Source organism: Malurus melanocephalus, unplaced genomic scaffold, assembly GCF_030028575.1.
Source record: "Malurus melanocephalus ecotype Western Australia unplaced genomic scaffold, MMel_1.1 scaffold_443, whole genome shotgun sequence".
In the NCBI taxonomy this organism is placed as follows: Eukaryota; Metazoa; Chordata; class Aves; order Passeriformes; family Maluridae; genus Malurus; species Malurus melanocephalus.
In genome coordinates, this window is record NW_026623675.1 from 409,068 (window position 1) to 432,369 (window position 23,302).

At 36.8% G+C, this 23,302-nt stretch overlaps 1 protein-coding gene across 4 annotated transcripts in view; it reads left to right on the forward strand.

Annotated features, from left to right (window-relative positions):
* Positions 1–21,165, forward strand: part of ARMC1 (armadillo repeat containing 1) — a 34,242-nt gene extending 13,077 nt beyond the window's left edge. For all 4 annotated transcript variants that reach the window (XM_057380301.1, XM_057380300.1, XM_057380299.1 and 1 more), the window contains 4 exons: positions 14,575–14,764; positions 18,089–18,205; positions 18,289–18,363; positions 18,902–21,165. In XM_057380301.1, coding sequence (XP_057236284.1) covers positions 14,575–14,764; positions 18,089–18,205; positions 18,289–18,363; positions 18,902–19,093 — 574 coding nt within the window. In that variant the 3' untranslated portion in view covers positions 19,094–21,165. The remainder of the gene's footprint in view (positions 1–14,574; positions 14,765–18,088; positions 18,206–18,288; positions 18,364–18,901) is intronic.
* The last annotated feature ends 2,137 nt before the right edge of the window (positions 21,166–23,302 follow it).

Below are 23,302 nucleotides of genomic sequence, written 5' to 3' on the forward strand. Positions count from 1 at the left end.
TAGGCTGTAGTGATTTTACTGTTCTCTACCTGAATTATGTAGTAATAGTGTTTCTGTAATCCTTGGCATGTGGGGTTTTCTTAATACATCAAAATTGAGAAATAGTTGAGATTGGGTAAYGGGAGGCATGATTCTATTGCATGATGATTTTTGACCTCCACAGTATTTGTGATTCTGTGCTGAGTTGTGCTTTTGGAGAAAAATATGATTATCCTTGGTCTTAGCTTTTCATGTGAGCAGTAGGTCCCAAAAACTTTGGGTTTAGTCATTATTTCCAAATCATAGTGTATCAACTGGAGGAAGAGTAATACACACATCTCCATCTATTCCATGCTAACTTTCCTGGCCCTTCCTTTCCTGTTACTTTCCCAATAAAATGACACTCTTGTTTGCTGCTGCATCTCTAGACTGTGGGGCTCCAGTGTATTTATTGCTGAGGCAATGTGCTTGTTTATAATAGAGGATCACAGCGGGAAGACACTTGCAGGCTGTTCTATTCAGCATTGTTAAGCAAAGTAGCTTAATATCCCCCTCTCTCCTAGATAACCCGAGTATCTTTAAAGAATGTTTTTATTGTGTATTTTCTAAATGTTACAAGTTTTGGAAATAGATTGTTTCTTGAAGTTATTTTTGAGAATGCATCATCTGCCTCTTTCCCCCTCAAAACAAAACAATGAAATATTACAAAATGTGGAAGACATAGGTATATCTCCTTTAAAAATACCACATTATTTGTTCCAAAAACCTGCAAGGTTCTTTGGTCTGCCAAAGGTTTTATGTTTAGAGGAGGTTATATATTGGAGAGAGGGTTTAATGTGGTGAGCTACCTCAACTAGTTAGGTTTAATGTGGTGAGCTACCTCAACTAGTTAGGCATGTTCTCAGTACAAGGTCCTGCTCTTTTTGTTTGTGGGTCATGGCAAAGCAACACAAGTTCAGACTTTGGTTCAGCAGACTGTGGTTCCTCTAGAGTATTTCAGTGTTAGGAACCATAGGAAGTTATGATCTCAACACAGAGGTGCAAGCACAGGGACAAATGATGACAAATAAAACACAAAAAGCATTAGTTAAAATCCTAGTGTTATWATATTGGTGCTAACCTAGACTTTAGTCATGATGTAATAGGCTTTTTGGGAGAATCTTATGGCTGGTGTGAGGTAAGCAAATAAGGTTTGAAGTCTTGGAAGGATGGATGTAATTTGTAAGACTGATCCATGACAGGATCGTCAGCCATTCAAATGTAACTAGTAATTTACATGTCGAAATACTACTGTGAGTTTATGTTTTGTATGGGTTAGTAGAAATTAGCAGTCAYGTAAGTAAACTGTTGTATAGGTTTGTTGTGAGCAGTACACTTTAGGATAAGCTTACAGTTTGTGTGTGTAGAATTGATCACAAAAAATACAAAAGCATGACCAAATGGAAGGGTCTGCTCTGTACCCTACAAGATGTACTTTTGATGTTAGTATTTTTTTTGGTTTTTTTTTTGTTTTGTTTTTTTGTTTTTGTTGTTGTTGTTGATTTTAGGATCTCTCTGTAGTCAGAGACATTATACAGTCATTTCTACTTGCATGCAACTTGCCTCGAGAGCTCTATATAATCAGTGCTGTTTCTGTACTCAACGGTTTAGGTGTTTGTTAATATCTAGTTTTGGGTTTTGTGTGTTTGTGTTATTATTTATTCATTCTGTCATGTTTATGTAATTCCTATTGCAATATTTTTGACTGCAGTCAGAAATACAGTCTACAGAACAAAGTTTGCTCTTTGTTCTCCAAGATACTGCTTTTACCTCACAATGCTCCACTTGGTGTCTGGCATTTCTGTCAGGACTGTTGGTTGTGCAGCTTCACCCTGCCTGATGTCTGTCTCCATTTAATCCAGGTACTATGCTACCATGGAYTGTTTAGGGTACCATGTCAGTACCTACTGGTTCAATAGATCTGCTTTTACTGTGCTATGTCAAAGCATTTGTGCACTGCATGAAACAGCAGAACTTTTGTTCCTGGTTTCTGTGCAGCACTTGCAGTTAATGCAAAACTTTCTCTGACACAATGGTGCTTGCATTTCAATGGTTTCTTTCGCCTCTTTTCTTTGATATAAATATTCAATTTTCTTGACATTTGAGAATTTAATGTTAAATTGACAAGTAGTGAGGTAACAAAGTAAGTAGTTGTTAATGGAGTGTTTTTATGTAGTGTAAGATTTAAAGAGTACCTGCCAATTCTTCAAAATCGTGGTCTTTGTCTGTTTTACAATGACTGGCTTAAGAATATGATGATAACAAGCAATTAAAGTARTTACCTATCCATTGAAGTGCCTGAATTGTACAGTGGTGATTTATGTACAATATTGAAAAGCCACATTACCAAACCATAGGTTCCTAAACCTGGAAAGGAATTTTCAGTACCTGTTACTGAGTAAATAGGCATTATTCAAGTGTTGCTCTTTTGACAGAGGGAAGGCCACAATCATAATTGCTTTGAGTGCTTTCTGTTTAAATCTGGAACAAACCAGTTGGGAAGTTAAAAATGAGCTATAGGCAGGAAATATTGTCATGAGTATTGCAGAATTTAGAAAAATAGAGAACTTTGAAACACTGAGAAAATGTTATCAGGTATAAAATAATTTTAATAAAACACATCTGTTTAAAAACCTTTTGTGCTTAATGTCTTAGTCAGTTTCTTCTTTATTTAGAAATTGGCTGAAACAGGGAGTTAAATATTTTAGAAAATCATAATAGCTTAAGATGTTTTTCCATCTTGTTTTTTTTTGCAGACTTTATATTRAAACAAAAAGGGAACTCTGAGAAATGTTGATTATTTAAAAAAAAGGAAGTGGTTTACACAGAGAGAGAGACAGAATATTATGATATGTTAAGAAATTATAGAATCTGAATTGGTATTTAAATAACTGCTGACTGTAGGATAGGAGACAAATATTACAGTGCTGAACTTAGTGCCTCAAGATCCACCTRACATGGCATGCCAAAAGGCAACTTCTTTTCTTTTTGTGGTGCAGTTCTGTACCCTTCTGTGGAAGGGTAGAGATTTAAGTGGATTGGCAGAAGAATCAGGATTAGTAATGGCAACACAGGATGCCGTTAATGCTCGATAAACCTTGTCATCAGCTGGTGTTGAAAGCATTTCAGGAATCTGGTGGCCTTCTCTGGTTACTATTGAGCTTACAAGCAAAAATGCTGATGTAGTTTCTTCAATATGCTGACTTTTACTGTTGCTTACTAAAATTAAGAGCTAAGAAGGCCTAAGATGCTTTGAAACAAAGTTAACAAATTGTTTGGTGAGGTATTTAATAGTGTAGGTATGAATTGACAGTATTGTAGGCTGGAGTCATTTACTTATGAAAGGGGAGTTGATAYACACTTAACACTGTGAGGTTTCTCATCTTCCCCTGCCAGTGTTAAATGCCTGCATTTGATTTTCAGTGACCTTGTCCACAGGTGATATTTGTCTCTGGCTTTTGCCCTTCATGGTGAGCATTCAAAAAAAAAAATGCAGATTTTTTTTTTAATAAACCACAAGTGGATTATCCTTTTATTGTTCTTTTTTTTTCCTGAGTGCTGCTTGATCAATAAACATAGTAAGGTGCTGGTGTGGGATTAGAACTTGTATAGTTTCAYATGGGTGTTACAGGCAATAAATGCTACAAAGGGAAATGCCTGAAAAGACACTAATGATAAAACAGTTCTTCATTAGTAGTTTCTGGATGGAGCTGTAATTTCAGAAGAAAGTGAGGTTTTTTTTCTGGAACAATTAATATGAAAGCATGTAATTCTCAATTAGATGTATTTCTCTCTGGGAATATATTTTGATACTTTGTTGTTTTGCAGTACCTGCTACAATATCTTTCAGCAGGATTTCCATGGAATTTTGCAGCTGGAAGTCCTATCTAATAACTTGAAACAAATTAAAATTGTTAGCACATGCTGTATWTATACAGTATATCATCACATTCCCACAACATTCTTTTTAAACCTTGTTGTATGCGTCAACCTATTTYGCATGGGGACTGCAATTGCCTTTGACTAGAAGTAAAGCTGCTAATACTGACTTGCTTTAAAAAAAAAAAAAAAGGTAGTTCCTTGCTAATAAGTAGTTTAAGAGTAGGGAAACAAGATGTTTCAGTAGTTACCTACTTTGAGTCTCTGCTGAATTATTATCAGAGACTTTGAGTCTCTGATAATAACTATGTTAGCAAATTAATCAAGTATAAAGCTTAGACAGATATGCCTGCATAAATTAAAACTTCAATTTATTTTGTTTCTGGGACAGGTTGCTGCTGTAGTTTAATTCTTATTATTCATCCAGGCTTTGTTTAGGGAAGCCTGTACCTGTAAGCATTAAAAAAAAAAACAAAAACTTTTTTTTTTTTAAACTTTATCCAGTAAATTTCAGGGAAATAATCAGATGGACTTTACTTTTAAAAAACTAAAATAAGCAGTGGGGATTTTAAGATATGAATGGATTTTCCAGATAATTATAGACTATGATCAACTATTAGTATATTATGTAATTAGTGCTGTTAGCATGCTGATAACACAAGAAAGTAGTATGTGGTTTCCTTCAATTTGTTTCTAAAATGCTTCTGTGTTGAGTCTGATTTCAGCACTACCARTGCTTCTACCTGGTCACTACCACATAATGCCCAGGAAGAACTAGATTTTTAATGCCAATATTTTATATCTTTAACTGTAAAGAAAGAGACAGTTGTTGCCCTTTAGACTTTTATTTTTTAACCCTCATGCAGTTTGTTGAAACCATTAAAAACATGATTTCTGTTATCCATGAAATTATTATGTTCATTAGCAGGCAAGATGCTGGAATTAGCTTCTGTGAAATTCAACATGGAGTTTGTCTATTATGTGGACTCTTGTCTAGCAAATGCTACTATGGAGCCTTCTGAGTTTAGTTGAGTAACAGGCCCTGCTTTTTTTTTTTTTTTCTTTTTTTTAATGTAGAGTATGCCCATATGGTTGATACCAAGCTGTGGGAGATCAAAAGTTGATTTTCCATTTAGTGTATAAATAGCAAGAGTTAAAGAAAATTGGATGAATAGCTGGGTTAAGCATATGGCATATGTTCAAATCTGTTATCCCATTCTTGCAAGTTCATTCTCTTCTTGTGATCAGCGGACAATAGAATGAATCAGGAAAATGTTCTAAGTACGGGTAATTAATCAATTTGCTAAATAGTTAAATTATATCACAGTCGCTGATTTTACAGCAGGTAATGGGATTGTACTGCRATTTTACTGTTATTTACAACTCATTTAATATTTAAGCTTTTTTGTTTATTTGTTTTCAACAGTCTTCAGAATATGCTGGCATTTTCATGGGSTTTCTGTGCGTTTTCAGGGCCAGTAGGTATATGATGTAAATAGAGSTGAAAGTGGAACTATGAAATCCAATCCTCACTCCTGACTTCAGTAGGGTACATCTTGTTCAATACAAAAATCAACCTTAAGATACCAGGTTTCCTTGTTCATTACAAGCTTTTTAGTTTAGTTTCTCCTGGTCAAATTGTCGCAGCTAGTAACATGAGTGGAGTCTGGAAGGTTTGCCAAGTGACATGCATCTCGCAGTTCTAGAGAGCATTTTAGGAAAATCTGTCCGACCTTGCCTTGTTTCCACGGTGCAACAGCCTTGGAGCAYGTGGTTGATACCACTGGAGTGTAGTCACATAACAAAACTGTACTCAGACTGCACATAGGTTCACTGAGCAGTCCACCTGCTTGGTGTTGGGGTTTGGAGATCCATAGTACTGCTGCTTATTCTGTCTATGAAAGCTTGTCCAGTCCTACAGGTTCTCTTGTTATTCCTATTCTACACCTAAAAATTGTTTTTCCTGTTTTTAACCCATTACTGTGCTTCATATGTGTTTGGTTATTGACCAACTTAAGGATCTTGCTGTCTGTGTTTATTAGGATTTTGGCTTCTTTCTTTTCAGAAAGCAGGTGGTAATCCTTTYGTTAGCTGCTCTGTAATACCTGGTCTTTGCTGTGTTTTGGGGCTAGAGGGAACTGAGGTGTAGCATGGTAATAGYTCTGAGAAGGTGTGCACTAAAGTAATGCTACTCTTCAAGTTGTTTTCAAATAATGTTCRTGTTGTCTGGAATATGTCAGGAGAACAGTTATGTGCTTCTGAGTGAGCCCACTGTRTGCATTAAAAGCTTGCAAGAAAAAGCAGCATTCTTGGAGATAAGAAGGAATCTTGCCCTGGCACTGGAGCACAACAGGCAGAAAAGCAGCAAGATCAGATAACTGTCTTGAAACAGATTGTTTTTTCTCTAATACCATACTCTTTCTTTAGGCTTGTCATTCATACTCAAAGTTTTCATCAAAACCATGTCAATCACTGTATCTCACTTGTAAAATCAAGGATTAGTGATCTCCCACCCCCGCTCTTAGAGAATGTAGCAACTCTGCAGCTTGCTGCTCCCTTTAGTTACTGGAAACAATTTCTGCCTTTTGGGCTCTCAAAGAAATCATTCACCTGGAAACAAATACATCAGTGGTCTTCAYGCATAATTGATCTGAATATATGTTGATTAGACACTTGTTACCCATAACTACATGATGAATCTCTACCATGTATATACTTYTAAGGTTCTGATGTGCATGCACTTGCCCAGCAATGTATTTAGATAGAATTTATGTCAAAYCATGAAATTCTTACTTGTGCTTTTTTTGTCATATGGGCTACTAATACACTTACTGAAGTGAATGAGGTTTATTACTGGTTTAAAATATCACTGCTTAGGGTCCTAGGAAAATATATTAGCTCTGCCTTATAGAGATARTACTTGCATGTATGAAAAGGATTTGGATCAAATGATAATACCTGCTTCTATGTGAAGTAAGTTTTCTCAAACTTTTTCAGAAGGTGCTTGCATCATTCTGTAAATGCAAACATGTATTTTTGTCTCTCAAACTAGTATTTTGAAGGAAAAATTACTCATTCGGTCCTTCATTGTGTTCATTGTTAGGATTCTTCTGTGACTGTAAGCTGAGTCAGAGAGTTGTTTTTACTTTTAATTTATGGTTAGGTTATTTAGGATGGGACTCAGCTGAGGTCTTGCCAAATATCTGATATGGATAATGAAAACATTTTTCTTCTGCAAATGCTTCATATTTGTTAGACTTCRGTTGTGTGGTGGATTCTTTTAATGACCTGTGCTTTAGAGTACTACTTTCTGAGATATCATCATGATGACACGATGAAGACTATACCTGTGCTAACTCAAGAATGTTGAGGTCTGTTTCCTTATTTTTGAGTTTCTCTTTCCGTCACCACTGTTAGCTGCTTTTTATTTTGCTTTTACAGTCCTGCTCTTTTTGTTGTGTTGGTTTCCCAAGTACTAGTGAGCAAAGAATACAGTGATGAACCATACAGTGCATCCACTTTTTCTGTTTGTCTGTACCATGGCCTTTTTCCATGATTTGTAAGGCTGTATGTCATGCCCTTTTACTTACGGTTATAATATATTTGGTGCAGACACTCTGTATGTGAAAGTGTTGTTTTGTAACTGGTGTACTGAAAATGTACCGTTCTTGTGTGTCATTTTCTTTTCTTGGATCTTAACAGAATTCTGGGGTGAGTTCTATAATAGTCTCCCTCTGATTGCACTCTTGTTACAGAGGTTTCTCAGTTTAGAGAAATATACTGTAGCTCCTCTCCATGAGTAGGGGAATGAGCTGTAGGTCTTCATGTATCCCGAGAATCATAAAATATYYTGAGYTGCAASGCACCCACACGGAGAGTTGAGTCCAGCTCCTGGCCCTGCACAGGTTAGCCCCACAGGCCAGCCTTGAGTTGTGAGATGCCTGATTCTAAAGCTAGAAGTTGAGAATCRTCTCTGGTTTTGGTTCTCTTGCTTCTGACCATCCCTGAGGAAAAAAGATCAGTCAGTACAAGGCTGAGATTGGTCCATATATTACAAATTGAGTACTCTTGAACTACATCAGATTCAGTTAGGGGATAAAAATGTAAACTGCTGAGTGAGCTTAAATACACTGATGTTGTGAAGTTACTTGAAAATATTTCTTTAGTTTGCCTGTGTGATCTCATTTTTGGCTTTATACTATATTTGTCAAATACAGTTATTACTCTAAGTAGAATTACAAAGAGATATATATTTTGAGTGAGAAAACCAGGAGCAGTGTTTTCCTAAAGTCAGTGTCATGTTTGAACCAATGAAGTATTGGATTTTTAAGTTTAGTATTAGAGTTTGTGAATAGTTATTATAAGGTGTAATAATCTCAGGAGTTTTCCTGGGCAACTGTGGACTGTGTGTAATAAGGTCTTGCTCTAAGCAAAGGTGGAAGAGATTGCATAGGAAAGTTGTGGATGTGCCATCCCTGGAGGTGTTCAAGATCAGGTTGGATGCAGCTCTGAGMAGCCYGGTCTAGTTGAAGGTGTCACTGTCCATGGTAGTGRGGGTTGRAACTGGGTGATCTTCAAGGTTCCTTYCAACCTTAACCATTGAAGGATGAATCTATGTAGGTGAAAACATCTGAAATAGCAATTGACAAGTTTTAATGACTTTGAAAATGATGCCTTGCTTTTTGCATCTAGTCTTGCCTTTAGTTCATGATGCCTTAAGATAAAACAATTTAGGACTGAGCAGTGAACTGTAAGTCTAAGTATGGGAGCAGGGGCTTTCTGAAATCAGTGTTTCTAATCATCAGATGTATTGGAATTGTGTATGCTGGTGTTCAAAATGCTTTGGGAGACAATGTGTAAGGAAAGTAGTTGGCAGGAGAATTAAATAGATTTTTGCTTTACTTACAGAAAAGCCTGTCTTCTAAAATAGTCTTAAACTGAAAAATTAGAGGTCCACAAGTAGTTAAAAATGGATGTGTTCCATTGTGTATTGCTGAATTCGYTTAATGACTTCTCAAAATGTGTTCAGACTCACAGGGTGTTTGAGGTTGGAAAGAACCTCATCTCATCRTCTGGTCCATCTCTCTACTTAGACAGACACCTAAATCACTGCCCAGAACCATGTTCATGCAGCTTTTGAGTATCTTCAAGTATGGCGACTCTACAGCCTGTCTGGACGGCTTCTGACAATGCTCAGTCACCTTCACAGTGAAACAGTTTTCTTTTTTTTTTTCTTTTTTTTTTTTTTTTTTTTTTTTTTTTTTTTTTTTTTTTTTTTTTTTTTTTTTTTTTTTTTTTTTTTTTTTTTTTTGTCCTATCACTGGGCACCACTGAAGAAAGCCTGGCTTTGTCTTCTTTGTCCCCTGTCTTCAGGTATTTAAGTATAATGATAAGCTCCCCTCTGACCCTTTTCTAGACTCAACATTCCCAGTTCTCTCACTCTTCTCTCATCTGCCCCATAATCATCTTCCTGACCCTTTGCTGGATGGTGCAGCATGTTCATACATCCTGTGTACTGGGGAGCCCAGACCTGGATACAGCACTCYGGGTGAGGCCTCACCAGTGCTGACTAAAGGGGCAGGATCACCTCCCTGTGCCTGCTGGCAGCACTCCTGCTAATGCAGCCTAGGATAACCAGTAACCTTTGCTGCAAGGGCAGAAGGGGGCTAATGCTGATCTTCATGTCCAACAGGTTCTTTGCAAAGCTGTTTTCCATCTGRTCATTCCAGGATTGTGCCTGACTTGAGCCAGCCTGGGGCTATTCCTCCCCAGGTTGGGAGTTTGCTCTTGGCCTTGTTGAATGAACTTCATGAGGTGCCTGTCAGCCTATTCCTCCTGCCTGTTGAGGTCTCTGGCACAGCTGTCTGATGTATCTGTCACTCCTTCCTGTTTTGTGTCATCTGCAGACTTGCTGAGGGTCCATTGTGCCCCATATCATTAATGAAGRTACTGCACAGAATGGGACCTGGTGTTTGACCCCTGATATACACTGCTAGATAATGACCTCCAGCTAGATTTCATGGCCTTGATCACCACTTTYTGGGACTGGCCATCTAGCCAGTTTTCAGTCCACATCACGATCTGTTGAGCCMGTCTGTCCTTCATCAGCTTCCCTGTGGGGAACACAGAAACAAYGTTAGAAGACAGTCCCCATTTGCTCTCCTATCCCAGTGAAGTCAGTCATTAAGTAGAAGGCTCCTGGGGTGCTCAGGCATGACTTTCCCTTCCTGGACACCTTCAGATTTGTTCTGTCACCTTCCTAGGAATTCAGAGATTATCAGAGCCTTGAAGTTTTGTCAATGGACAAYTAACTTGACATCTTATTGTGGGTAATGGACAAACTGAGCAAGTACATCCAAAAGCAGAATTACTACAGCAGTGAAACATTTGAAATTAAATGGAATAAATCTCCTTTTGATAGAATCTGGGAGGTAATTGAATCTTGCKTAAAGAAAAATCCTCTCTTATTTGGAAACCTCCTGTGTCAAGGTTATAAACTCAGTAGAARCACGCTGATGAAATGCTGTTGTGTGTTTGTTACATGTTTGGCTAAYGTGTCTTTACAGTGAATGCCAGGAAAGGCACATGATTGTTCCTGTGCTCTTGCACACTGCTTTGGTTTGAGCAGGGTTATGGGTTACATGTTTCCTCTGATGGAGGACTTAGTATGTCATATGCATGTATGTACACATTGATTTAAAAAAAGGTGCATAAAGTATTATAGCTTAAAAAAGGATAAGATTATCTTTTACACACTCACCCCCCCCCCCATGTATATTTTTATAAACTTAYTTATGTCTTGCCCTTCTCTAAAAGGGGAATATCCACTATATTAGTCTTTCTCRGTCTTTATGCTTCTTTTAAAGGAAGAAACTAAGTCTCTGTTACCTTTGCAGCAGATGAAGCTATGCTAGGAAGGTTGTCAGGCCCTTCTATTATCTTTTATGATGCTCTGCATACACTTAAGTCACGAGCTGTTTGTACAGCTGTAATGCTGCTTACACACAGTTTCCAAGCATCCATACTCTGCCCACATCACACATGCCTTTGGAGTTGTAGCCGTTAGTTTTTGTGTCCTTTAAGGTTAGCTAAAAGTTAAAAAATGTCTTGTTATGCTAATAAAACCTCTATGGCACTTGGACCATGTTTACAAAGTTATTTTTAATTGTGTAGAAAATGAGAACTATTTATTTTATYCTCTTCTGACAGATACAGCACATGTCACTTGGATTCTGTGTTCATTTTACTTATACAGCCAGTCTTGGGTGAACATGATGGAAGGACAGGCAGCAATCTAGGATGACAGGAATTCAGGAATTCAGTGAAAAATAAAGGGTTGGGTTTCTGACAGGCATTTGAGTCTTGCTGAAGTAATGTAAGACGTTACTGCTTCTGAAAGAGATGGTAACCARCTCTTGCCAACTGTTACTCTGCTCTAAGTAGATGCTGCCATTTCCCTAACAGGRTAACAGAACACTAGTCAAGGAATCACAGAACAGCCCAGGCTGGAAGGGACCTCGAAAGATCATCTTGTCCAACCTTTCCTGGGAAAGGGAACAGAGATGAGTCTGTCATGCTCTGWCCAACTGTATTTTAAAAACCTCTAGCAGCGGGGGCTGTGCCATGTCCCTGGTGGGATTGTTGCAGTGATTGCTTGTTCTCAAAGAAGCTCTAGCTGCATAGTGACTCCATAATATGTACCTGCACCTTAAGTGGTGACTGAGGTGCTCTACTGGAGTGAGAGTTAGGGTTCCCTTGTGGTGTTCTGATGGTGTTGGGAGGTTGGGTCAGACAGCTATTGGCACTGCTGTGTGAAACTGCTGACACACAGGTGCTGGGAGGTCCTGTGTCAGTACCTTAGAACTCTTTTCACAAAGTTTTCTCCTTTTAGGCAACAAAACCACAGCCCATGAGTTATTCCCATTTTTTAAAAAAAAAGTTTCCATTGTTCTGTGGTTTAATTTTGTGTGCATTTTCATAGTTGTTTTTATTAGYAATATTGTATATAAAGAAACAGAGTCAACATTGAGAATCACCTTGGTTCTGCAACAAAGGGTTTATTATACCTGCTTCCAGATAAATTTTCTTTTTCTTTCTTTCCTTAAAGAGCATAGAATCATAGAACAGTTTGGATTGGAAGGGACCTTTAAAGGTTCTCTAGTCAACCCCCCTGCAGTGAGCAGGACATCTGCAACTAAATCGTTCATTTTGATGTTGATGGTTTCAGGGATGGGGCATCTCCTGTTTCTATAGGTAATCTGTGCCAGTGTTTCACCACCCTCATCATTAAAAATGTCCTTTGATCTAATCTGATATAAAGACATGAAGGTTTCTATTATTATTTTTACAACTTTTGTAGAAATTGCTTTAATGAAAGTGTAACAGGTTGCTGAAAACATGTACTCATTCATTTTACCAGTGCATTTAAAGTTTTAGAAGGTTTTTTCAGGAATTTTGAGCCTCTTTGTTTACCTGACTTGCTCAAAGTGTTGTATTTTATTTCTACAGAATAAAACCTTTACTTGTGACTKTTTTGAAATTGGATATTCCTATGTGGCAGCCATTGTTCTTGCTRGTGTAGTGTCCAAGTTTCTTGCTGCTTTTTATTACACAATCAGTTACTTATTACAGATTTTTCTTTATACAAGGTAAAAGTCTTGCATTTCAATTTTTTTAAGATAGTAGAGGTAGTTTAGTGGTAGATASTAATAATCCTCTGTTTGGAAAAATACAGGAAATTATCTGAGTATCTTTTTTGAGCATATGAGTATATATGTGTGTATGCACATAAAATTTACTAGTATAGACCTGGTTTAGGAAGATCTTGGAATAAATGTGTCAAATAAGACCTGATTTACTTACATGTTTTAAAATCAACAGGTTGTTTCACTAGTACAGTTAATAGCAGGTCATTRGTTGCCAAGAACTGTGCCAACTGTAATTTTGGGACAATAAAACATGTCTGAAAATCACTGATTTTTTGCTTTTAGGCCCTTGAATATTTTATATTTGCTGACATGTTGACAACTTTAAATTCTCTTTCTTTTGTGTAGGTATGTATATATATGCACATATATACATACATATCATGGCAAATATTAAGGATATTTTATTTCACATTTCTCATTTGTCTTCCTGACTTCTTTTTAAACTGTGATGCAATAGTACAATTTTTTTGAAGCAAAACCCCTTACCAACAGCATAATGGGTGCTGTAGGTGGAATAGTGACATTTCCAATAGTTTGTGTAGTGAGTGGTATTTAAACTTAGCAAAAAATAAAACTCGTCTATTGTAAATCACTGAACATGGACAGGATTGCTGTTGAAAGAAATTGGCAGAACTAATAGGTGGGTTAATTTCTTAAACTTGATGTCACTTTAGCAAAAGCTGATTTATTAATACCTCAAGACATCCACTTGCGTGGCTTTATCATCAGTTCTATTACTTTTTCCAATAAATTATGGAAGGATGAAGTTGAAATCTTCGTGAGTTCCCAGCACTTGTTTCTGTGAATTAACATAAACAATTTTTCACTATAGGAAAGCAGAACGTAAGCATGTATTTAAAACTGAACATATGTTGGAATGCTTTCCCTTTTTAGGTCTTGGTTATTTGCTTATTCCCATTTTTTTYYTTTYMWTTTTTTTTCCCCCATGAATGTTGTTAATCTACTGAATTATGACAAGAACTGACATTTTCTTTTCCAAATCAGTGCTGTTCAAAACAAGGTGCAGAGAAGTAAAGAAAAAAAGGCTAGCTAAGACCCCCACAAGCCGAGAACTCCTRACATGCTTGCTTTAGTATTCTCTCTTGTCCATATGGTAGGATGGGAAATGTGTTTAATGTCTGGTAATTAAGGAAGTCAAATGGAAAAAAAATAAATCTAAAGGTACTTGTTACTTACTTAGTGTTTGCTAAACAAAGCAGCAAAGCTGTCATTCATCATTGTAAGATTAATTGCAAGTTGATGCAGTAATAATTTTGTTTCTGCACAAAGCTTTAAATCATGGATATAATTAAARCAGGGCTGAATTTGGACAACAGATTTATATTAGTACCTTATTAAAATAAGTTTTAATTAATCATAAGAATTTAATATATCTTGAGTCTATTGTCTACTTTTTTCTGTCTAAAAAAATGCTGTCATATAATTCATAGTATAAATTTTAGTCTAATCAGGGATAACCTTTGGATTCTTCAAGGAAGTTTGTGTTTTCTTCTCCAAAGTTACCAAACAGAAACATTTGAAAAGATGCCAGTAATACAGAGAAATTATTTTTGTTCCRTAGCAAGGAAAATGGGAAACAAAACATGTCACAAGGCAATTGGATAAGTTTCATTATAGRAGAAATAAAGCTCARTATGAAGTAACTCTGGAGGTACTGRCCATCTACCACTGTGTTTGGTTTGKAGTTGTCAAACTKATGTAAACTGTTYTTATATTGTTTGAGAACAGACTTGTTTATAAYGATTGTAGAATCAACAAATCGACGACTGAACTGGAGTCGGAAAAGAAAATAGTTTTACCTGATTTCTGTTCTCCCCAATTAACAATTTTGTCATGTCTTGATTGTACCACACCGAGTATTCCAGTTGCAAGGATGTAATCATTAGCTCTTTGGAGTACTAATATGAAACCTAATACTTGGAAATCTTAGTGCCTTTTTTTCTTTAAGGACCACTACACCAGGAGAGACTAAACTTCTGGCTTCTGAAGTTTATGATATCCTTCAGTCTTCCAACATGTCAGACATGGACAATGTGAATGAGATGAATTATCGTCGGCGGAAAGCACAGTTTTTCCTCGGCAGCACAAATAAGCGTGCCAAGACAGTGGTTTTGCATATAGATGGCCTCGATGATTCGGTAAGGAAGCCTACAGAGTTTGTGTAAATAGAGTGTGCTATACTGAGATGTATTTTAACCATAGAAACCCACCCAAGCTACTCATGTGACATCATCAATTGTCAGCAATTTCTGTGAATTGTGTTTTGAATCATGAGATATGTATAAAATCTTGCGTAAATTGAGCTTACTCAGAATATCTAAAGATGTTTTAAGGCAGTTTTCTTGATGTTTTTTTAATTACTCTAAAAAAYTTCTGTTTCCACCTCTCTTAACTTTCTTTCCATTTTCATGGAAGAATAGAATAAACAAGGTGCCTTCAGCATTTTTCACTTRAGGATATCTTATGGTTGTATAAGTGTGTTAATCTAAGAAAAGTTTCCTTTTAGTTGTCAGATATTTCAGACACTAGGGCCTTTAAAATTCTTAATTTAGAAATGCTGAATTTCCTTTGAGTTGGTTTTGCTGCATCTTTTCATTGTCTGTGAGATCTTTTCTACTGTAGTGACCARAATGGCATTTGAATTAATGAGGTCTCACTGAGTCTTTATGTAATGTCAGAATAACTTCTACAGATTTATCTACCATACCCCTGTAGATAACACCCCAGGGCCATGTTTGCCTTTTTACGGCTGCCAAACAGCATGTAGGCTGTTTAAGCATGTTATCCACAAGTGCCCTCCGGACTCTGTATCTTTCAGTTTTGTACCCATTTTAAATGATCAAACCTGATCCTTTGCTTTGTTGCTTTACATTTTGCCAAGTAAGCATGTCCACAGGCCCAGTTTACCAACAGTGTACCCACTGTTCTATTTTCATAAGACCATAGTTAATTCCTTTAAAAATGAGATGCTGCTCTAGCTCACTTTATACAAATATTTTTTACAGTTTTGTCCTTCCAGCACTTACTCTATCTAGAAAGGCAGTGCTTTGTCAACACCATTGGCTTTTGTACTCTGTGATTTTTTTTTTTAATTTGGTCCAATAGGTTATTGTTTTTAAGCTTGTAGTTGATTTGTTTGTTCACAGGTATCTCCAAGCAAGAAATTTCATCCACTTCTACTTTGTGAGTTTAGATATTTTGCCTGTAATCCAGTTCTATCTTTAAAATGTGTCATTTGTTTTCTTCAACAAACGGAGCTTAGTGATATTTGTGGAATTTTCTCTCTGCAATGCTGAGGCAAAGGTATTGTGAAAAAGCATAGGGTATTTAGATATTCATCTCTTGAGAGCAAAACTGCAGGTAGGTTACACCAGCATGTTTTCCTAGCTTGTTGTTAAAGGAAAATCTGGCTGTGCAGAAGCTGAGATACTTATATACATAGCTCTCTATTTCATCAGATGATTAAAGAAATGTTGATGATACTCAAGGTGCCCACCAGAAGTGAAAACATCCCTGTAATRCTATTTTAAATGTCATGATAAGTTGGGACTGGGAAGGTGATAAAGCTTGTGAGCAACAAAAGCCATTTAGTGTCATTCAATAGTTTATTCCTTAAGTAGCAAAGAATATTAAGTTGCATGTATGRGTTTGAAAAGGTGTAGTGAGTAAACACAGAGCTTTAGACATAGTGTTCTCAGTACTTTCCATTTGTAAATGGAAACTGCTGTTAGGAATGATTGCAGAGCCTACAAATGCTCGTGGATTTTGAAACCTCAAATAGTAAATATTGATTGTTTTAGGAAGAGAGGGGAAAGGTCATTTGTTTAATGGATCAGGTGTTTTAATTTTTATGTCTGATTATCAAATTTGGTGATAAAGGTAAAAAACAAGGCAGTAATTCAAGAGTTTGTGGCATGCCCCTCAGTTTTCTAGTCTGTGCATTTTAGGAGTTATTTGTGAGGGGCATGGTAATCAGGGTTTGGTGTGCAAGGAAATAAYCTAATTTTTGTCGGTGCCCATGCTTCAGGAGTACCATGTGGAAAGTTATTTGTGTATTGCTGGGGTTTGTGACTGCCTGCCAGTCAAATGGCTTTTGTAAAGTATGTCTGTGCAGCAAAGCTGGTGGCTGCCAAGCTGCCAGCTTTTAAAGGAGTTTGTACGGACCTTAATAAGTTTTGTCTTTTAAGAAATTATTCACCATTTATCTGATAACTGAAAGCCTCATTTGGAATTTAACTGAGGTACCTGTGGTTCACCTGGGATCTTAAGAGTAAAAAGCTGAATTCTGTCACAGAATTASTGTGTATCCATGTAGAAATTTATTTGTTTAGGCTAAGAAGCTATGAATGTGTTGCTTCCTGTGTCCACAAGTAGGTTTCAACTTTCATTTGTGTAATGCAGCCTATCATCTTTGCATCAAATATTTCCTTTTTGTAGTAAAGGTATCCCATCTGATAGAGCTCTTCGTTGTAAAATGCAAAAATGTTAACTATTTCAGTATACACTTACGCAAATGAATTGTGTCTATATATGCTAAACTGCTAAAAACCCTTCAAATTGCTAGTTCTTCCAGAGATTAAAAGAATTTAATTTGCTTGTTGTGCACACAGCAAATGCTGACCAGTGATTTTTTGGTAACTAATGTAAATATGCTTTGAAATAACTAGTTATTTAAAACCTTGCAGGAAGAAAAAAATTAGGCATATAATTATTTTTAACCTATGTAAAGGCTGTCAGTTTATTTCTGATACAGTCYATCTTTTATTATCTGCTTCTGTGCAAGCCGTCTCTCCAAGTATACTTGAATTCTTTTTGTTACAACCATCCTGTGCAAATATTAAAAGGGAAAAAAAATAGAACCTTCTAAGGTAATGTAACAGATGCAACTAATATGGGTCAGTGTAATGTTAAAGCACAGTAGGTGGTGTCGCTTGCTTTAAACATAACGTTCTGTGGGYTATTAACCAAATACTTTCCCTTTAAAATAAGAATTAATCGTATGCTATGCCATGATGTCTGTGAGCTGCCACAGATGAAGCAGCTGAAAGATACAACAGCTGCTTTGATGCATTCAGTCAGTATGGAGCCAAGGTGTCTGATAAATAGCAACTTAAACACTAACTACTCATCAATGAGCACTTCAGTCAATCAGAACTTAACCAGAGGGGACTGTTTAGCTGATCATACAGAGAAAAACATTCTTTGCTTTTCAGCACTTTTCTCTAATTATTTACAGTTGATTCCATCCTTCTTTGACTTCTAAAGTGTAAGCAATTTTTTTTTTTTTTTTGTGGCAAGAGGGACTAATATTTGTGTTCTAAAATGTAAGTCTTAGTTTTTCTGTTGCAAAAGTATGGTTGAGTAACCATGTGCTTTGAGACATACAGGAATGCCTTAACAATGAATCATGTTTCAGTGTTTCACACGGTATGGTTTTTAGCTGTGGGACTTTTGTTTTTCAGTCTCGAAGGAATCTTTGTGAAGAAGCCTTGTTGAAAATTAAAGGTGTTATTAGTTTTACCTTTCAAATGGCTGTGCAAAGGTGCGTGGTCCGAATTCGCTCAGATTTAAAAGCAGAGGTAAGTGCTTGGTAATCCTCCAGATCCTCACATTACTGCATTCTGTTGCACTGAGCTCTTCCTTTTTTTATGTGTACTCGTAGGCTTTGGCAACGGCAATAGCATCAACCAAAGTTATGAAGGCGCAGCAAGTTGTGAAAAGTGAAAGTGGTGAGGAGGTAGGATCTGTATCTTTCTAAATACTGATAGTTACAGCTCAGCTGTATTAATATCAGCACCTCTGTRCCTGTAACATCTGATGGTAGGCAATACTATTATACATGACTGCTACACATCCAATGCAAGRGGAATCAAGAGTATCCTATATCAGGATATGATCGTGTAGAACACTTTTACAGAAATTATTGTTCAGAAGGACAAAAGTACTGTAATTGATTCTCTCCATAATCATATGAAAAAGGTCACAATGAACTTGATGGGTTTTTTGTTTGGAGTTGCTGATGTGCTTTTGTTTCACAACTACATGAATAGGTAGTCTGTATTTATTTGATACTTTCTCTTCCCTATTAAGCCGAAGCTTTTCTTGTGTATCTTCTAAGCATAGTAGGTTCTATTTATATTCTTGCTGTATTGGGTGATGGGGAGGAGTCTTGCAATCTGCATGCCTGTTACCTTGAACATGTATATAATATAACTTTGGTTCATTCTTTTAACTTAGAATATTTGACTCAACTTTAATCTGTTGTGGTTTACCAGATGCTAGTTCCGTTCCAAGATACTCCAGTGGAAGTAGAGCAGAACACAGATCTACCTGAGTATTTGCCAGAAGATGAAAGCCCTACGAAGGAACAGGACAAAGCGGTGTCTCGTGTTGGGTCACACCCAGAAGGTGCAGCAAGCTGGCTCAGCACAGCAGCAAACTTTCTGTCRAGATCTTTCTACTGGTGACTTGTATTTGGTGTTAAAAGACTGTGTGAATGAACCAACAAGGGGGCCAGTTTTCCATTGGTGTGGTGAACTGCCAAGTGCAATTTGCAATAAATCATCACRAAAATTTTAGGTTAAGCAAATGTATGCTGCATTTTACATTTTATTGGACGTTTAGCCTGATAGGGCAGGGGTCAAAGGACAGAGGCCTCCAATCAAATTGTTCTTTCATTAGTTTTTCATGTAGATTTTATTGCTTCACTTTTTAAAAATGGGTCCACTGTTATATACCAAATGTTTATGCTGTACGTATAGAGCTTTAAGTTAAGTTTGACTTCACGTGAAACACATGGTAGAGAGAATCCATTCAACTCAAGTCTCAGGGCCTCTGTGAAAGAAAATTCTTAATGGCTCCAGTTGTACATTAAATGAAATGCCCTTTTCATTTCTACATCCCTTTGGACTAACGTTTTTTCAATTTTCTAGATTTTGACTCCAGAGAAAAATGCAGTCTGCCTCTTTTTTTTGCCTTTGTTTTTGCCAGCCGTGTTCACASCATGAGCACGAGGATCCCCTTTTGCTATTAAACTAGAATCACTACAGACTTGAAATGTGTAACCCTTTGATGTATTTTTTCCCAGCCTGCCCTTAACCATTGGAGTGCTTAAGATAAGAAAAAAGGGACTGAATAAACAAATATGTATACATACATTGTACAGTAAATAAACTAGAACATATTTGTAATGATGGGTGTGACTGACTGATATATATTATATATATATAAAACTAATAAATACCACTGACTGCTGTTTAGGCTAGCTGGGAAGACTAGCAGAAAAAGCTGTGGTCTAATGTAGTGATGACCCATTGCAGCTCTGCCTGCAGAGGAATGTAGAGGAATGTAGACTATATTTGATTAAGAAATGGTGTTTACTGTTAGGAAATATTTAATGGTAACTAAAATGTTAAACTTGAAGTATAAAGCAGGACAGAATGCCTCTTTTGCCACAGTGCCACACTCGTAAATTTTGACTATAACTATTTTTTGTTTGTTTTCCCCTAACAATTCTGATATATAATTACTCTTCCCTCCTAATGTCTTTCATGAGACTTCCATGAAAGTACATCAGCTTGGCTTAAAAATGTATGCAAAGAATTGGCTTTGCCCTGTAAATTAGAGACAGTATTAAAGATGTCTTAGTAATTCCAGTGAGGAGCAGTGATAGTAAAAGCAAAACTTCTGTAGGTAGACAATTAAATATATCTGAGCTGTTAATAAACACTGTGCGTGAGAGGATTCAATACACAGTGCTTKAAAACTGCAGCACCCCTGCTTTGTTATACCAGAGAAATACAGCTGAGAACTTTGAAACATGTTATAAACATCATTATACAGTGCTTTTTTGTGGTAATGTATTTGCTATAATATGAATCATATTTACCACTTGGAGACTCAGTAAAGAAATTTAATGCATCAGAATTATTCCCCTGTGCCTATGCACAAGGAATTAAAAAAACTCACCGGCTGTCGTAATACTACAGAAATGCTGAGGATATGATAATGTAAGTTAATAATAATAATGCAGGTCAGAGTTCACCCACCCAGGTTAATTGTCTTCTATGAAAAAAAATGAAACAAAATCTTGTTGGCAGACTAGATGTCTCATGTTTTTTAATATATCTAGTTTATTTTTGATTCAGGTTTACACGCACAGATTGAAAATACAGGCTTTTCAGGGCATGTATTGCTTTAAATATGTAATACTACTCATATTGCTGTCTAGAATGTTACAGTACCAAATGTGTTTGAAAAGTCCTCTGTTCTATAGCCATGAATGCAGAGTTTTGGTTTTCTGCATTAACATCTRTTTGCATTTGCATTACTGCACATCTATTTACTAAAAGACTACACCCTTTGGATATTAATGGTTCAATACCAGTAGGTATTACAGTTTGTTTGTGCATTCGGTCTGTAGGTGTGCTTTTATGACAGTATTGCAGCTCTTGTAGAACAGTTTAAGGCATCTGTAAAAGTTTTTGAAATACATTGTAAAATAATAAAGGATAATATAACTAAACAAAACATGACTGGTGCCTTTTTAAATGTGTAAAAAAAACCCGGTGCCGTTAGTGATCTGACATTCTTTTAAGCTCCTTGTGGTTTTAGATGTGTCTTTATTCATCTTTAATTTAGCAGAGAGAAATGCAAATGTCCAGTCACAGTGAGTCCTTTGCTGTATATTACAGCAGGGCTTTTGTATATGTGTAGAACATCCTTACATTTCAAACAAAGTTTTTGTAGAAAGTGGGTAAACAGAAGATACTTGAGGATATTATCTCAAATTCATTCTTAGAGGGGTGTTTTGGATATTAGTGCTTTTTTCAATAACTGATGCTATGTAGGTAATTTCTTAAGGTATATTCAGAAGAATCAACGCTCCTGGATGAATGTCTTTGAAAAAAGTGGGGGGGCAGAAGAGGAGAGAGTCATAGCACAGGCTCATAAGTTTTRTTCTGGTACTTTTTCAGAGGTCAGATGAAGAATAAGGAAACCCTTTTGCTCTGACCTAAGGATAGGATCAAAAAAAAATCACTACAAAATTAGTGGCTGCGAACTGGATGATGGGGCACTGGTATTGCATTGCAAAGTTGCAGAACACTCAGTTGCCAAGGAAGTCACCAGTTACATTGTGGTGGAAACTTCTGAATTGTCCTAGGGTTATAGCTGTTTACAACATAATGTAATAATCACTACCATGTTTCTGCATAGTAAGAGTAAGTGCTGATGGGATAGGTAGAGGCAAAATTGAGGCTCATAGCTGTGCCTCTGAAAGCAGCTGTCAAAGCACTGTAAGCATTCTGCAATACAGTGAAATACATTATACTCTGGCTTTCCCACTCTAAATCACCTATGGCTTATTCTGTACAAAAATAGCTGWTGTGGCTGAGTTTTGCCACAGGCCGTGTAAGCTGGTGAGGGGAGTACTGTGTGGGGCTAATTTGGAAGAAAACATTGAATACCTAGGCAGATGCAAACTGGCAGGTGTGAAGTACTCCTGTAACTGCCTGCAAYGTAAAATAAAATGTGGGCGTGCCTTTTTGCCTGTGACAACGTTCTWGCTGTCAAGTAGCAGAGTTTGAAAACACACCTAATAAAAATTAGCAGCAGCATTCCTTGCTCTATTCCTTTGGCAGAAGGCTCGATCATACAGACTTTGCTGTTTATTTGTCTGTACGTAATTATTCTGACTTCCTAAAATGTTGACAATGCTGTCTGTTAAAATTAAGGGTTGAAAACAAAGATAGAGATGAGAATAACCTCTCAACCCATCTCTGATGGTGACTGTAATTTTTCAGGAAAAGTTGAAAGCATATGATTTGGCAAAAGAGWGTGATTGGAGGAGTCACCAGAGACTTCTTCACTGAGGTACAGCATCTAATTAGTCCCAGGGGTGACTGCCTGTTGAGATTCCTGCTCTAAAGCTTAGTATAAAGCTGTTAGAAAAAAGAAATTGTCCTATTTGTAGTTTATATAGGGCAGGCAATGGTCTTTGTTTAGCCTGCRTTGCAGGTTTTGAATAGGGTTAAAAAAAGGCAATTTAAATTTGCAGTACTTTGCATGTATATAGATTAACATAGCAAGGTCTACCTCTGTAAGCTGATGCATGTGCCACATCAGAATTTACATTTTMGAGTTTCTTCATGTTACTGTTCATTTATGTGCTTGTTGCACTATGCTTGTTAGTGACTGCAAGAGTTAGAGCTGCCTCTGTGGAATAAATTAAGATCCCTTAAAGCAGTTAAAGTCTCAAGACACAAACACATCTCMGAGGAGATGCACATTGTTAACAGATTTTTGTGCAAGTTGTCATGGTAGAAGTTGTTTATTATGTTAGGATCTGAAGGCTGCTATCTGGATCAAGTTCCCAGCAGCTCTCTCTGTGGCTACCAAGCTACAGAACTTGATAGCTAAATAATTTCTGCAGTGTTTAATACTTGCCCAGTGGCTACAGTTCAGGTTGATTAGCCASTGGTCTTTGTGCTAGTCTGACCAGCATTTCTAAGGAGCAGAATAAAATCACAAGTGGAACCAAAATTCTTACATCAAAAGCACTTYGGTGCCAGCAGTGCAGGGCAATATGTCTGACTGGCATAACAAGGGTCTTTTAAGTAGCAGATATAAAAATCTGAATGCCACAAACCCACCATATGACAGGATTGTTGCTTTAA